This window comes from Carassius gibelio, chromosome A11, assembly GCF_023724105.1.
Source record: "Carassius gibelio isolate Cgi1373 ecotype wild population from Czech Republic chromosome A11, carGib1.2-hapl.c, whole genome shotgun sequence".
Lineage (NCBI taxonomy): Eukaryota > Metazoa > Chordata > Actinopteri > Cypriniformes > Cyprinidae > Carassius > Carassius gibelio.
The window spans coordinates 1827758-1844678 of record NC_068381.1 but is presented as its reverse complement, the minus strand read 5'-3'; the positions used below and the strand labels follow the sequence as shown (position 1 = coordinate 1844678).

Here is a 16921-nt window from a genome sequence, read left to right as displayed (position 1 = left end):
TGTTTTGAAAAATGGGGACATGGGTTATGTCCTCATAAGTCACCCTCTCCTTGTAATACCTGTGTCATACCCATGTCATTATACAGAGATGTGTCCTGATATGATACAAAAACATGCCCCCCCCCCCCACACACACACACTGAGAGGCGTGCACACACACACACACACACACACACAGTACATACATTGTGTGTGTTATTGTAATAGACATTGTGCATTTAATTACTCCACAACCATTAAAGTTTTTTTCGATTGCTAAAGGACAGTGAGCACAACTGGAGCTACATGTGCAAAACTCTAACTACAGTCTGCACTAGCAACAGTCACCTGAGCTAAACAGTTCACATCAGCTCCAAAACTCATTCCAGTCAACACAACTCTTAACACACGGCTCAAAACAGACTCAGTGCAGCCAAACACTACACACAACCCTCACTGAGATAACACACACCGTCACTATCACAATGTTTTAAGACCTTTGTCATGAAAAAAAAAAGCTAATTATAAAAAAAAATAGCAGCACATAATGTTTCCAGATTTTTAATTATACAATTCATTATTTTAATCTTGCATCTGATAACTGAGTAAATTCATTTATTATAACTGACAGGTGTGATGATCAGTGGGCTTGAGTTTTTACCTCCATCATTAAGGCTTGGGCTAAATAATGGATAGAGTTTTTCAGTGAAAGACTGAGCAGTGAAAGAGTAGATATGAGAGCTGGACTCCACATCATAAAAGGAGACAAGACCCTCCTCATAATCCACAAACACACCGACCCGCTGCGGCTTCACTTTCAGAGACAGAGAGACAGAAGGACCAGCACTGGCTTTATATTCATCTCCATTCCTCAGAGCCACAGTCCAGTATCCATCTCTGGGACTCAGTGTGATCTGTCCCTTCCTGTTAATGGATTCTCTGGCCACTCCTAAATCCCATTCAGTCTTTCCCTTCACCTGCACCTCAAAATAAAATCTCCCTGAGGAGAATCCCTCCTTTCCCAGGACACAGACACAGTAATCAAATCTCTCTGGTTTGTCTGGGAGTTTCTGTCTAATGTCTCCACATCTCACTTGTTTTCCATCATCAGACAGAATGAGAGCAGGTTGAGCTGTATCAGGATCCAGAGTCACATCCACTGAGAAAACAGAGAATACAGATATTCTGTGATGCTGATGTTTTTAGTTAACCCAGTGTTTAATCAGATTGTAGTGCAGTAATGAAGCAGTGAGTGTATGAATGTAAACTAGTGTAGTGCAGACAGCACACTGTACCTGCATACTGCTGCATCCACTTCAGCTCTGTAGAGACTAATGACAAGAAAACAATCCGATCTGAAGCTTATATTTAAAGAACAGAGTACACTATCATGTTTCTATCTGATCAGTGTGTATTGATGTACCAGTTAGTGTGAGTTTCTCATCTATAGTGTCCTTCAGTTGAGTCAGAGCTCTCCTCAGAGTCTCCAGACTCTCATGAGTCTTCATACTGATCTCAGGCCAGTTCCTGGTGTTTCTAGAGCTGCACAGGGATGAGTGAATCTACAGCAGGAGAGAGGAGAAATCCTTCAGCATGTCATATCCTGCATTATGATTGATCAGAGAGATCATGTTGACTGACCTGTAGGAGGTGGAGGTGATCTTCAGTGTGTGAGAGCTGCTCCAGCTCAGTGTTTCTCATCTTTAGCTCAGTGATCTCCTGCTCCAGCTCTTCAATCAGCTCTTGCTCCTGTTTCTCTGCTGCTTTCTGCTGCTCCTCCATCATCTCCAGCAGTTCAGTCTGATGTCTCTCAATGGAGCGGATGAGATCAGTGAAGAGCTCCACATGGACTGCTTTCTCCTTCTCTGTGTTTCTCTGCTCAACCAGGACAGACAACACATTATTAGCAGTGTTTGCTAACAGAAGAATCTGTGTAACTGTTGCTCATACATTTTTGTTCACATACATAGGCTACATGTGTTTTCAGAATCCCTCAAATGAAGAATTAAACTTCACTCTGCACCCTGGACGAGAGCAGAACAAGCCCTGAACATTTTAGTTCTTGTTTTATTGGCTGTTGCTGAATATTTTAGTCTGATAGTCATCTGTCATTCGTTTGATTGTTTGTTTATTTTGTTATTGTTATGTCTTCTCAATGTTTCTAAACACTGAAGTTCATTTAAGTTCAAATTATTTTAAACTCACTTTTCTGACTTCTGCTGAGTGTTTGATGTCTTGAATCTTCTTGATTCTGTTCTGGATCATCAGCTGAACGTCTTTCTGTGTCTTCATCAGTTCAGTCTATAGAGAGAACAACACAGACACATTTATCATAACACAGATTAAACTCACAATATGACATCAAATCTGATTCCTCATGATATCAGTCCTTTAAAAGAATAATAACGTCTACCTTCTTCTCTTGACTCTCCTCTTCTATAGGAACAGTGTTGTGGTTCTTGTGGTCTTTCACAGAGCAGATTGAACACACACATGTCTGATCATCTCTACAGAACAGATCCAGAGGTCTCTCGTGTTTCTGACATATATAGTCCTCCAGATTACTCACAGGATCCATCAGTTTGTGTTTCTTCAAACCTGTCACTCTCAAATGAGGCTCCAGGTGAGTTTCACAGTAAGAGCTCTGACACACCAGACACGACTTCAGCGCTTTCAGCTTTCTTTCCTCACAGAAGTCACACAGAACTTCAGTTGTTTTCTCAGGACTTTTCTTCTTACAGTGACCTACGAGCTCTCGGAGTGTGGTATTAATCTTGAGATCAGGTCTTTGCTTAAATGTTTCTTTACAGTATGGACAGCTGCAAGTCTGGCTGTTGTCCCAGCACTTATTCAGACAGATCTTGCAGAAGTTGTGTCCACATGGAGTCGAGACTGGATCAGTGAACACATCCAGACATACAGAGCACTGAATCTCCTCAGACAGTGAACTCATGGAGGATGATATTGCTGGAAAGAGACATTATTTAGGATTAGTGTGAACTCCTTCAATACTGTTTATGAAGAATCCCATGATGCACCGCATGAAGCTGGTTGAATGCAAAGAGTGTTTAGAGACATAATATAAAGAGATCATGTACATTCAGCTGGTTATTATTGTAAAATGAACCCTGACAAGATGATCAGAACCGAAATGTGAAGCTCATAAATACATATGTACAAGAATTATTATTGTTAAGATGCAATCATTTGATCTGCTTTACGTTCATGAACTGTACATATTCAAAATTATAAAAGAAAAGTCAAAGTCAAAGTGTTTTTCTGGGTTATTGACTTACATGGAGGGACACTTTCAATACTCTGTCTCCTGGTTTTTCTTGCTGTTAGTGAAGATTCGGCCATTGTTCTTTCCCTCTTAAAGCATTTTAAAGAAAAATTATAGTTTAACTGGTTAAAATGTGAGAACTGATAGTGATGGAAACACAATCATTCGTTTGAAGCAAAGTGAGAGACTCGTAAACTTACTGCGCAATCTGAACTACGACCTGCTGTTTAAAGAAAGTACAAAGTATAAGCTTTATATTTTCCAACAAACATATATATCTCCTTATCCATTAGATTAATCTTTCCACAAAATATATTATATGATCATAAGTTATTGTGTAGTGTAAAAGTGATTTTCAGCTGCAGTGAAGCAGGTTTGTGTTCAGTTTGTCTGCAGGTCATTTACTTCCTGTTTTACCTGTTTGTCTTTATGTCGCGTAACAAAATGACAGAAACACCAAACTTTGTTTAATCTAATGACATACTGTTAATACAATTCTGATATAATTTCAGTGCAGTAAACATCTAAAGTATCTGAGTATTTGACACGCTTAAACCTGCTTCTGTTCAACTCATTCCAGTCTGACATAAACCCTACTAAACCAGACCACTGTCATTAGAAACCTGTTCAGGACAATCTCTCTTATATTTCTATCACTTACCTGTGAGTATCAGATGTGTTCACAAGGGTCTCTGAACGACTCGATATTCTGTTGTTTAAAGAGTTCGATGGTTTCTGGTGTCCATGTTGTTGATCAAGTAAGTTTCACTTTCTCGGAGTCTCTCACTGAACTACAATGATGTCAGAGCTGCTCAGGGTGTGTTCTATGGAAAGCCAAATGGGTCAGAATTCACATGCTTTCCACATTCAATATTTAAACAGCATTTAAATAAGCACTGTTAGGCAGTAAGTTATGCCAGAAGAGGTGAAATTTGTGATTTTTTTAACTTTGTGTCTGGATAACGTACGTGTAGATAAATGTCTGGATAACGTACGCATGGATAAGCGTACGTATGAATAAGTACATTAATAATCGTTTGGATTGTCCTATTCTTCCCCAAGGAAAGCTTTAAGGTTGTAATGATCATGATAACAGTACCTAAAGTACCTAAAGTACACATCTGTCTCCTCAGTGGCATAGTCTGAGTGTGCAGGATATGCAGGTGCATATGGGCCTGGGCAGTTTGGAGGCATTCCGAGCAGGGGGGAACTTCTAATTAAAACAAGGGAACCAATAGAGCCCTGCATGGGCCCGGCCCTTGTCCTACATCTTATGATCACACTTAACACTGGAGTACCACAGGGCTGTGTGCTGAGCCCATTCCTCTACTCCCTTTACACCCAGGACTGCAAGCCTGTGCATGGATCCAAATCCATCATCAAGTTTGCAGATGACACCACGGTGATTGGCCTCATCAGAGACAATGATTAGACGCCTACAGGGAGGAGGTACAGCACCTGCCCACATGCTGCGCTTGTGTGCGATCGAGAGCATCCTGACCAGTTACATCACAGTCTGGTATGGGAACTGCTCAGTGGCTGACCGCAAGGCACTGCAGAGGGTGGTGAAAACTGCCCAATGCATCACAGGGACACCACTTCCTGCTCTTGATGACATCCAGAAAAAACGCTGTCTACGTGGAGCTCCTCAAGGAGTCCTCTCACCCTGATCACAGACTGTTTCACTTCCTGCCCAAGGACCAGCAGATTCAGGAACAGCTTTTTCACTACAGCTGTCTTCTTGCTGACACCCCCCCCCCCACACACACACACACACACACAGACTCCTCACCCCTCGTCATCACTACATCTGATTTACAAAAGAACATACAAACAAACAAACAAAAAAAAAAAAACAGTAAACTTGTTATTACTTGCACTACTGTCTGTTCATCGAGAATACTGAGTAATTCATTTGCACACTGGAATATTTTCTATGCACTTTACTGTCCATTGCTCTAGTGTAAATTATGTTCATAGTTCTGCCTATAGTGTACATAAACTTTTACATAATCCATCTGTATAGTGTGTTCATAGACCACACTGTTAACTCTTGCTGTATTTTCTAGGGTAAATAACTGTAAATTATACATACAGCTGTGCTTTAAGTGCTGCTCAGGAGTCGCTGTCCGTTTGTCAAGTGCTGAAATGTCACATTATAGAATGACTCTTTATTGTAGTACACGATCGTTTATTAACGTTAACTTAAAGGGGGGGTGAAATGCTTGTTTTCACTCAATATCCTGTTAATCTTGAGTACCTATAGAGTAGTACTGCATCCTTCATAACTCCAAAAAGTCTTTAGTTTTATTATATTCATAAGAGAAAGATAGTTTGTACCGTTTTTTCCCGGAAAAACATGACCGACTGGAGGTGTGACGTGTGGGCGGAGCTAAAGAATCACAAGCGCCAAAAAAAATAATCTCCATCCACTGGTCCCTTAATGCTGTTTTTTTTTGGTAATCTGTGCAGGGTTGTCTTGCCCTGGCAACCAAAAACACACTCTTTTTGTGACGTTTCGCAACGCTCTCGCTCTGATCAGTGAATTGCTCTGCTCCAAGGGAGCGCGCGCTCTTCCGGCAGAAATGCCTCAGGACCCATATAAGGAAATTCCGCTCCATCTAATGTCACACAGAGCCATACTCGAAAAAAACTTTCTGAAACTTGTGACAAACCGGAAGGAGTATTTTTGGAACAGAAACGTAACTTCAAACGTACAACTTAATTTTTGAAACTTTGTCCATGTTTAGCATGGGAATCCAACTCTTTAACAGTGTAAAAAAATACCAATTCAATTGGGTCCAATTCATAGCTGGGATTCTTGCACTTCAACAAGTTATTGACATATACCCCTACCCCCCACTCCCACCATAGTCTTTTTTTTCAGTCATTTAATTTAAATGTGTATTTTTCTAATTTCCCTTCCTTTTTTAATTAAGTAATTTATACATTAATTAAAAAAGCAAAGAAAACGAGTTATAAAGTGTGCAATAAAACACAATAAAATCCTTATATTATAATCAGGGCTCTGAACCGGTTCAAGGAACGAAAATGAAAACCGGAAACGAACGAAATTTTGACAGGAACAGAACCAGAAACAGAAACGAAATTAATTTTTTTTAGTTCCGAACCGAATCGAAAATTTGAAATGGACATAAACCGGTTAATAACGTTATTTTATCGTTCCGTTTAATATTTGACATTTGCCGTCAACCAATCACGAACTCCAGCAGGTGCCTCCTGCCTGTTGGTGTCGCTGTTGGACAGTGTTTTCTCTACTTCCTGTTGGCCTTCTGTAGCTAATCATAGCTCCGTGTAGCTGTTTTTATTTTATATATTTTTATATATATATATATATATATATATATATATATATATATATAATTTTTTTATATATTATTTTTTCTCTATAATCTTTCTTACTATCACTGTCTTTTTGTTTGTTTGTTTTTTAAGTTATAAAATATAACATAATTCACACCATATTTCTGATATTATTTCTGATACAAAACACCGCTCTTCTGTTCCGATCAAAACATTAAACAGGTTCTCCCCACTCAGTGATGCACCCACTGAGAAACCTGATGAAAGTGCTCTAGTTATTGGTGATTCTATTGTACGGAACGTGAATATAGAGACACCAGCCACCATAGTCAAATGTTTACCAGGAGCCAGAGCGCCTGACATCTTGGCAAATTTAAAAGTGCTGGCTAATGCTAAACGTAAATACAGTAAGATTGTTATTCATGCCGGCGCTAATGATGTTCGACTTCGCCAGTCGGAGTTCACTAAAAATAACTTTAAAGAGGTGTGTGAACTTGCAAGCACGATGTCAGACACTGTAATATGCTCTGGTCCCCTCCCTGCTTACCGTGGTGACGAGATGCATAGCAGATTGTCATCACTCAATGGCTGGATGTCTAAGTGGTGCCCACAGAATAACATAGGTTACATAGACAATTGGACGAGCTTTTGGGGCAGACCTGACCTGTTGAAAAGAGATGGTCTTCATCCCTCCTGGGGTGGTGCTGCTCTTCTGTCTAGAAATATGGCACATAGTCTAAGTGTTTATACTTGACTAACTGGGGCCCAGGTCAGGAAGCAGACAGACTGGCTAAACCGACCGTCTGCTAGCTGCCTCCCGTCACAGAGGTCAGTTAATTCTCAGCACATAGAGACTCTTTCACCTAGATATCACACTATAGAGACTGTGTCTGTTCCCCGAACTAGAAAATACAAAAAACGTCCAAACCAAGTTAAGGTTAACAATTTAATTGAGGTTCAACAAATAAAAAACAAATGCAATATGGATAAACAAATGATAAAGATTGGCTTATTGAATATCAGATCCATTTCTATGAAAACACTTTTTGTAAATAATATGATAACTGATCATAATATAGATGTGCTCTGTTTGACAGAAACTTGGCTAAAACCTGATGATTACATTATTTTAAATGAGTCCACCCCCCAAGATTATTGTTATAAACACGAGCCGCGTCTAAAAGGCAAAGGGGGAGGAGTTGCTTCAATTTATAACAACGTTTTCAGGATTTCTCAGAGGGCAGGCTTCAAGTATAACTCGTTTGAAGTAATGGTGCTTCATATAACATTATCCAGAGAAACCAATGTTAATGATAAATCCCCTGTTATGTTTTTACTGGCTACTGTATACAGACCACCAGGCCACCATACAGACTTTATTAAAGAGTTTGGTGATTTTACATCCGAGTTAGTTCTGGCTGCAGATAAAGTCTTAATAGTTGGTGATTTTAATATCCATGTCGATAATGAAAAAGATGCATTGGGATCAGCATTTATAGACATTCTGAACTCTATTGGTGTTAGACAACATGTTTCAGGACCTACTCATTGTCGAAATCATACTCTAGATTTAATACTGTCACATGGAATTGATGTTGATAGTGTTGAAATTATTCAGCCAAGTGATGATATCTCAGATCATTATTTAGTTCTGTGTAAACTTCATATAGCCAAAATTGAAAATTCTACTTCTTGTTACAAGTATCGAAGAACCATCACTTCTACCACAAAAGACTGCTTTTTAAGTTATCTTCCTGATGTATCCGAATTCCTTAGCATATCCAAAACCTCAGAACAACTTGATGATGTAACAGAAACTATGGACTCTCTCTTTTCTAGCACTTTAAATACAGTTGCTCCTTTACACTTAAGGAAGGTTAAGGAAAACAGTTTGACACCATGGTATAATGAGCATACTCGCACCCTAAAGAGAGCAGCCCGAAAAATGGAGCGCAGCTGGAGGAAAACAAAACTAGAGGTATTTCGTATTGCTTGGCGGGAAAGTAGCATATCCTATAGAAAAGCATTAAAAACTGCTAGATCTGATTACTTTTCTTCTCTTTTAGAAGAAAACAAACATAACCCCAGGTATTTATTCAATACAGTGGCTAAATTAACGAAAAATAAAGCCTCAACAAGTGTTGACATTTCCCAACACCACAACAGTAATGACTTTATGAACTACTTTACTTCTAAAATCGATACTATTAGAGATAAAATTGCAACCATTCAGCCGTCAGCTACCGTATCATATCAGACAGTGCACTATAGACCCCCTGAGGAACAGTTCCACTCATTCTCTACTATAGGAGAGGAAGAATTGTATAAACTTGTTAAATCATCTAAACCAACAACATGTATGTTAGACCCTATACCATCTAAGCTCCTAAAAGAGGTGCTTCCAGAAGTCATAGATCCTCTTCTGACTATTATTAATTCCTCATTGTCATTAGGATATGTCCCCAAAACCTTCAAACTGGCTGTTATTAAGCCTCTCATAAGCCACAACTTGACCCCAGAGAACTTGTTAATTATAGACCAATCTCGAATCTCCCTTTTCTGTCCAAGATACTAGAAAAGGTGGTATCCTCTCAATTATATTCCTTCTTAGAGAATAATGGTATATGTGAGGATTTCCAGTCAGGATTTAGACCGTATCATAGTACTGAGACTGCTCTCCTTAGAGTTACAAATGATCTGCTCTTATCATCTGATCGTGGGTGTATCTCTCTATTAGTTTTATTGGATCTTAGTGCTGCGTTTGACACAATTGACCACAACATTCTTTTGCATAGACTTGAACACTTTGTTGGCATCAGTGGAAGTGCATTAGCATGGTTTAAATCGTACTTATATGACCGCCATCAGTTCGTAGCAGTGAATGAAGATGTATCATATCGATCACAAGTGCAGTATGGAGTACCTCAAGGCTCAGTACTAGGGCCGCTACTCTTCACGCTTTATATGTTACCCTTGGGAGATATCATCAGGAAACATGGTGTTAGTTTTCACTGTTATGCTGATGATACGCAGCTCTATATTTCCTCGCAGCCTGGTGAAACACACCAATTTGAAAAACTAATGGAATGCATAGTCGATATAAAAAATTGGATGACGAGTAATTTCTTACTGCTAAATTCAGAAAAAACAGAGGTGTTAATCATAGGGCCTAAAAACTCTGCTTATAATAAACTAGAACACTGTCTAAGACTTGATGGTTGCTCTGTCAATTCTTCGTCATCAGTTAGGAATCTAGGTGTGCTACTTGATCGCAATCTTTCCTTAGAAAGCCACGTTTCTAGCATTTGTAAAACTGCATTTTTCCATCTCAAAAATATATCTAAATTACGGCCTATGCTCTCAATGTCAAATGCAGAAATGTTAATCCATGCATTTATGACTTCAAGGTTAGACTATTGTAATGCTTTATTGGGTGGTTGTTCTGCACCCTTGGTAAACAAACTACAGCTAGTCCAAAATGCAGCAGCAAGAGTTCTTACTAGAACCAGGAAGTATGACCATTTTAGCCCGGTCCTGTCCACACTGCACTGGCTCCCTATCAAACATCGTATAGATTTTAAAATATTGCTTATTACTTATAAAGCCCTGAATGGTTTAGCACCTCAGTATTTGAATGAGCTCCTTTTACATTATACTCCTCTACGTCCGCTACGTTCTCAAAACTCAGGCAAAATGTTAAAGCTCTTGTATGTTCAATTATTCTGGGAGCAAGAACCCCCATAAGGAACCATACCGCCAAAGATAAATTGTGTTCAATAAACTCAAGTAAACTTGCCAAAGTGGTTCCTGTCTGAAATTCATTTATTATAACTGACAGGTGTGATGATCAGTGGACTTGAGTTTTTACCTCCATCATTAGGGCATGGGCTAAATAATGGATAGAGTTTTTCAGTGAAAGACTGAGCAGTGAAAGAGTAGATATGAGAGCTGGACTCCACATCATAAAAGGAGACCAGACCCTCCTCATAATCCACAAACACACCGACCCGCTGCGGCTTCACTCTCAGAGACAGAGAGACAGAAGGAATAGCACCGGCTTTATATTCATCTCCATTCCTCAGCCCCACAGTCCAGTATCCTTCACTGGGACTCAGTGTGATCTTTCCCTTCCTGTTAATAGATTCTCTGGCCACTCCTAAATCCCATTCAGTCTTTCCCTTCACCTGCACCTCAAAATAAAATCTCCCTGAGGAGAATCCCTCCTTTCCCAGGACACAGGGACATGGATCAAATCTCTCTGGTTTGTCTGGGAGTTTCTGTCTAATGTCTCCATCTCTCACTTGTTTTCCATCATCAGACATAATGAGATCAGGATGAGCTGTATCAGGATCCAGAGACACATCCACTGAGAAAACAGAGAATACAGATATTCTGTGATGCTGATGTTTTTAGTTAACCCAGTGTTTAATCAGATTGTAGTGCAGTAATGAAGCAGTGAGTGTATGAATGTAAACTAGTGTAGTGCAGACAGCACACTGTACCTGCATACTGCTGCATCCACTTCAGCTCTGTAGAGACTAATGACAAGAAAACAATCAGATCTGAAGCTTATATTTAAAGAACAGAGTACACTATCATGTTTCTATCTGATCAGTGTGTATTGATGTACCAGTTAGTGTGAGTTTCTCATCTATAGTGTCCTTCAGTTGAGTCAGAGCTCTCCTCAGAGTCTCCAGACTCTCATGAGTCTTCATACTGATCTCAGGCCAGTTCCTGGTGTTTCTAGAGCTGCACAGGGATGAGTGAATCTACAGCAGGAGAGAGGAGAAATCCTTCAGCATGTCATATCCTGCATTATGATTGATCAGAGAGATCATGTTGACTGACCTGTAGGAGGTGGAGGTGATCTTCAGTGTGTGAGAGCTGCTCCAGCTCAGTGTTTCTCATCTTTAGCTCAGTGATCTCCTGCTCCAGCTCTTCAATCAGCTCTTGCTCCTGTTTCTCTGCTGCTTTCTGCTGCTCCTCCATCATCTCCAGCAGTTCAGTCTGATGTCTCTCAATGGAGCGGATCAGATCAGTGAAGAGCTCCACACGGACTGCTTTCTCCTTCTCTGTGTTTCTCTGCTCAACCAGGACAGGCAACACATTATTAGCAGTGTTTTCTAACAGAAGAATCTGTGTAACTATTGCTCATACATTTTTGTTCACATACATAGGCTACATGTGTTTTCAGAATCCCTCAAATGAAGAATTAAACTTCACTCTGCACCCTGGACGAGAGCAGAACAAGCCCTGGACATTTTAGTTCTTGTTTTATTGGCTGTTGCTGAATATTTTAGTCTGATAGTCATCTGTCATTCGTTTGATTGTTTGTTTATTTTGTTATTGTTATGTCTTCTCAATGTTTCTAAACATTGAAGTTTATTGAAGTCCAAATTATGTTAAACTCACTTTTCTGACTTCTGCTGAGTGTTTGATGTCTTGAATCTTCTTGATTCTGTTCTGGATCATCAGCTGCACGTCTTTCTGTGTCTTCATCAGTTCAGTCTATAGAGAGAACAACACAGACACATTTATCATAACACAGATTAAACTCACAATATGAAATAAAATCTGATTCCTCATGATATCAGTCCTTTAAAAGAATAATAACGTCTACCTTCTTCTCTTGACTCTCCTCTTCTATAGGAACAGTGTTGTGGTTCTTGTGGTCTTTCACAGAGCAGATTGAACACACACATGTCTGATCATCTCTACAGAACAGATCCAGAGGTCTCTCGTGTTTCTGACATATATAGTCCTCCAGATTACTCACAGGATCCATCAGTTTGTGTTTCTTCAAACGTGTCACTCTCAAATGAGGCTCCAGGTGAGTTTCACAGTAAGAGCTCTGACACACCAGACACGACTTCAGCGCTTTCAGCTTTCTTTCCTCACAGAAGTCACACAGAACTTCAGTTGTTTTCTCAGGACTTTTCTTCTTACAGTGACCTACGAGCTCTCGGAGTGTGGTATTAATCTTGAGATCAGGTCTTTGCTTGAATGTTTCTTTACAGTATGGACAGCTGCAGGTCTGGCTGTTGTCCCAGCACTTATTCAGACAGATCTTGCAGAAGTTGTGTCCACATGGAGTCGTGACTGGATCAGTGAACACATCCAGACATACAGAGCACTGAATCTCCTCAGACAGTGAACTCATGGAGGATGACATGACTGGAAAGAGACATTATTTAGGATTATTGTGAACTCCTTCAATACTGTTTATGAAGAATCCCATGATGCACCTCATGAAGCTGGTTGAATGTAAAGAGTGTTTAGAGACAAAGAGTGCTGAAGAAACTCAAATATAAAGAGATCATGTACAGTCAGCTGGTTATTATTGTAAAATGAACCCAGACAAGATCAGAACCTAAATGTGAAGCTCATTACATAACCACTTACCTAAATAAATAAATAAATATATGTATAAGAATTATTCTTGTTGAGCTGAAATTATTTAATCTGCTTTACATTCCTTAACTGTACATATTCAATATTATAAAAGAAATGTCAAAGTGTTTTTCTGGGTTATTGACTTACATGGAGGATCCAGGTCAATACTCCATCTCCTGTTTTTTTTTTTTGCTGTTAGTGAAGAATCTGCCATTGTTCTTTCCCTCTTAAAGCCTTTTAAAGAAAAATGATAGTTTAACTTGTTAAAATGTGAGAACTGATAGTGATGGAAACACAATCATTCATTTGAAACAAAGTGAGAGACTCGTAAACTTACTGAGCAATCTGAACTGACAAGCTTTATATTTTCCAACAAACATATACATCGCCTTATCCAAAATTAGATGAATCTTTCCACAAAATATATTACATGATCATGAGTTATTATGCAATGTAAAAGTGATTTTCAGCTGCAGTGAAACAGGTTTGTGTACCGACATAAAGTTGGTTTGACGTTTTACGTTTGACATTTTGTCAGAGATTCAGCCTCAGAAATCTTCAATAATTCTTTAATGATTTAGCACAATGACAAGAAACATACTGGGTTTTAATTGTTTTCAAATGTAGAAGAGAACACACTTTGTGTTTTGTTGGTTTTAATCTGCCTTAGGGAATTATAACTGATAGACCTTATAATGTAAAAGTGCAGGACAGGGACTGTATGCAAAGTGCAAAAAGATACATAAATAGAAACATTTGCCAGCTGTGAAAGCAAAAAAAAAAAAAAAAAGTACAAAAGCTCAATTCTAATCTGTAACAAGACACACCCATTAAAGTTGTGTAATAAAACTGTGTATGTTATAAATTAATTTATTAAAATTTTAATTTTCAAATTCAAGTCAAAACAACTGTAAAACAACACTCTTCGCTAGTATTAACTAATTTGTTGAATTTCAATAGCATGTTTTCTGTTATAGTTCTGTGACTAAAACAAATATAAAATATCTTGTTGTTGTTACCATGAGGTTAATACAGGAGAGTGTATTTATTTTAAATGAATTTCTTTTTTGGTTTTAATTTCAATAGCGTATACTTATTTGGTGTCATACTTCTGTCAACATAATGGAAAAAAAAAGTTCTCACAAGGACCTGGAATCAGCCTACTACATTGCCAATGAATTATGAAATACTTGCTTATGGAATGCTTTTAATTTGGTTTATTTTATGAATATATTTATTAATAGTAATAATATCACAATAGCCACTATCACATATCTTGTTTACAATATTTCTTATTTAAATTCAAGTGAGCATTATAAGTGTTTGTCTTTATATCTTTCAAAACCTTGGTGCACCAATTGCTCTTGTTTTGTTAATTATATATATATATAATATATATATCCTACCGGAATGTTTAAATATATATAAACATTCCGGTAGGAAAAATTATCGTTTTGTCATTATCATGTACTTTGTAGACGGTCCCTAGCTGGCCTAAGCGTTAGCGCACCGCTACTCGAGTCTTAATGTGTTGCAACAAATCGAGGAGAATTAAAACAAATACACTGCGATGTGTTTTCAGTTCTACGTTCTATTGCTAACTAACCTACTTCTGTTCAACTCATTCCAGTCTGACATAAACCCTACTAAACCAGACCACTGTCATTAGAAACCTGTTCAGGACAATCTCTCTTAAAAAAAAAAAAAAAAAAAAAAGTGAAGTGACATTTAGCCAAGCATGGTGACCCAGACTCAGAATTTGTGCTCTGCATTTAACCCATCCGAAATGCACACCCACAGAGCAGTGAACACACACACACACACTGTGAACACACACCCAGAGCAGTGGGCAGCCATTTATGCTGCGGCACCCGGGGAGCAGTTGGGGGTTCGATGCCTTGCTCAAGGACACCTAAGTCATGGTATTGAAGGTGGAGAGAGAGCTGTTCATGCACTCCCCCCACCCACAATTCCGTCTGGCCCGAGACTAGAACTCAGAACCCTTCGATTGGGAGTCCAACCCTCTAACCATTAGGCCACGACTTCCCCACGACTTCCCCTCCCCCCTTATATTTCTATCACTTACCTGTGAGTATGAGATGTGTTCACAAGGGTCTCTGAATGACTCGATATTCTGTTGTTTAAAGAGTTCGATGGTTTCAGGTGTTCATACTGTTGTTGATCAAGTTAGTTTCTCTTTCTCTGAGTCTCTCACTGAATTACAGTGATTTCAGAGCTGCTCAGGGTGTATTCTGCAAACTGTGGTACACAGCACCACACCAACACGTGATGGGTAACTCGAGCACAGTGTTCCTCCGTGTTTTCCAGCACTATACATAGAAGGATCGAGGTTCATGTGAACAGATATTAATAGACAAGTTTCAGTCCAATATTTATAGTTCAGGCCTATAACAAAACCCAGTGTTACAGTACAGCGCATTTGGAAAAACAGAATACTGTCTATCATTGCGGAGCTAAAGAACACGATTTATTTAGGGATCACATGCACAAAAAATTTGTACAATAACAATATGACACGATATAAGAAAAATCAGAGATCCTTTGAAATAACGCTAACCACTTGTTTGTTATGGTGGAAATTTTAATTATTACATTTACATTTATCATACGATTTTATCCAAAGTTTCTAGGCTGAACCGATGCAACATTCCCCCATTTGCGCTCGCGACTGCTCGAATCACATGTTTGCGCGGAATGCAAATGATCATAAAAGAAAAGAAATCGAAAGACGATAAAAAAAACTGGCATAAAGTAAAGCTTGAAGTTGGACGAGGAATATTCGCAAATTTAGGGACCGTCTCTAAAGTTACATGCTATATTGTTATACACTTTTCTAACGTCAATAGCATTTGAGAAAGACAGTCATAAAAACAACTGTAAACTGTTCATCTAGGTGTCAACCATAATACACACCTTTAAATGTTTTATATGTATTAAAATAAACTGTAAATTATATTTTAAAGGTAAAACAAAGCCATCATGTTCAGGCACAGTTTAAATGTAAGAAATTATTTTACCACCACCAACGCATCTAATATTCTCCATGTCAAATTAAGCTTGTATATATATATATATATACAGAGCTGGGAAGGTTACTTTTAAATGTATTTCACTACAAATTACAAAATACAAGCTTTAAAAAGCAAGCAGTAATGTATTTCATTAGATTACTCAGGTTTAGTAACTTAATCTAAATACTTTAGAATACTTCGAAATACTTAAGCTTTGTAACACAAAGAAACATATTAATTTGATGTCATGCTTTCTGACATCTAGCAGCCATAAGATGTGTTTTCTTTGCATTTTATTTTTAAGAACATCAATTTTCCACATAATTTCTATGAACAACATTTTTTTATGTCATTTAAATCTTCCAATCAATATAAATTCAATTTGAATACAATGAATGGGATTCCAAGCCATTTCATGATGCATTCCAAGCTTTAAAACGAATCCAGACACACCAAACACATAATAAAAGTACCCAAAACAACTGCCACAGTTGTCCAAGTTATACAATAGATTTGTTTAATGAATGGACCAAACTTTAAATGAAAAAGAGTCACAAAAGAATCACTGAGTCAAAATTGGCAGGGCTCGTTTCCCACGGTCACAAGCAATGTCGTTATTAACTATGCTTTTGGGAAACACACCTCAGGTCTCACAAAGTTTCAATATCCCTGGTAGCCTTTTGGGCAGGCATTCTTTAAGTTTTGGTAGCCAAAAATGTAACTTACCCGAAATAAAATAAAGACATTGGCTGGACCTTCCTATGGACAAATCAGCATGATAAACAAAAACTAGTAGCATATCTGGATGTAACGATTCACAATAAACTTCTGATGCGATAAAATTCACAATACAAATTACACCATACAATTTTCTTACAATTTATTTATATATTTATTTGTTTTTTACAAA

At 38.3% G+C, this 16921-nt stretch overlaps 3 protein-coding genes across 5 annotated transcripts in view; 1 reads left to right on the top strand and 2 right to left on the bottom strand.

Annotated features, from left to right (window-relative positions):
- LOC128021975 (E3 ubiquitin-protein ligase TRIM39-like) overlaps positions 1–4033 on the bottom strand; it is a 74910-nt gene extending 70877 nt beyond the window's left edge. The window contains exon 1 of the mRNA XM_052609142.1: positions 3924–4033. The gene's annotated coding sequence lies outside the window, so the exon portion shown is untranslated. The remainder of the gene's footprint in view (positions 1–3923) is intronic.
- Positions 1–16921, top strand: part of LOC128021978 (E3 ubiquitin-protein ligase TRIM39-like) — a 244745-nt gene that overhangs the window by 176998 nt on the left and 50826 nt on the right. The gene's annotated exons all lie outside the window — the stretch shown is intronic.
- LOC128022805 (uncharacterized) lies at positions 154–13211 on the bottom strand. The gene is made up of 15 exons (XM_052610593.1): positions 13127–13211; positions 12207–12760; positions 11999–12094; positions 11435–11668; positions 11217–11355; positions 11089–11124; positions 10407–10952; positions 3463–3485; positions 3276–3351; positions 2393–2946; positions 2185–2280; positions 1621–1854; positions 1403–1541; positions 1275–1310; positions 154–1138 (listed from the first exon to the last, which is right to left on the bottom strand). The coding sequence occupies exons 1-15, from the start codon at positions 13191–13193 to the stop codon at positions 591–593; spliced, it is 3378 nt and encodes a 1125-aa protein (XP_052466553.1). The 5' UTR covers positions 13194–13211; the 3' UTR covers positions 154–590.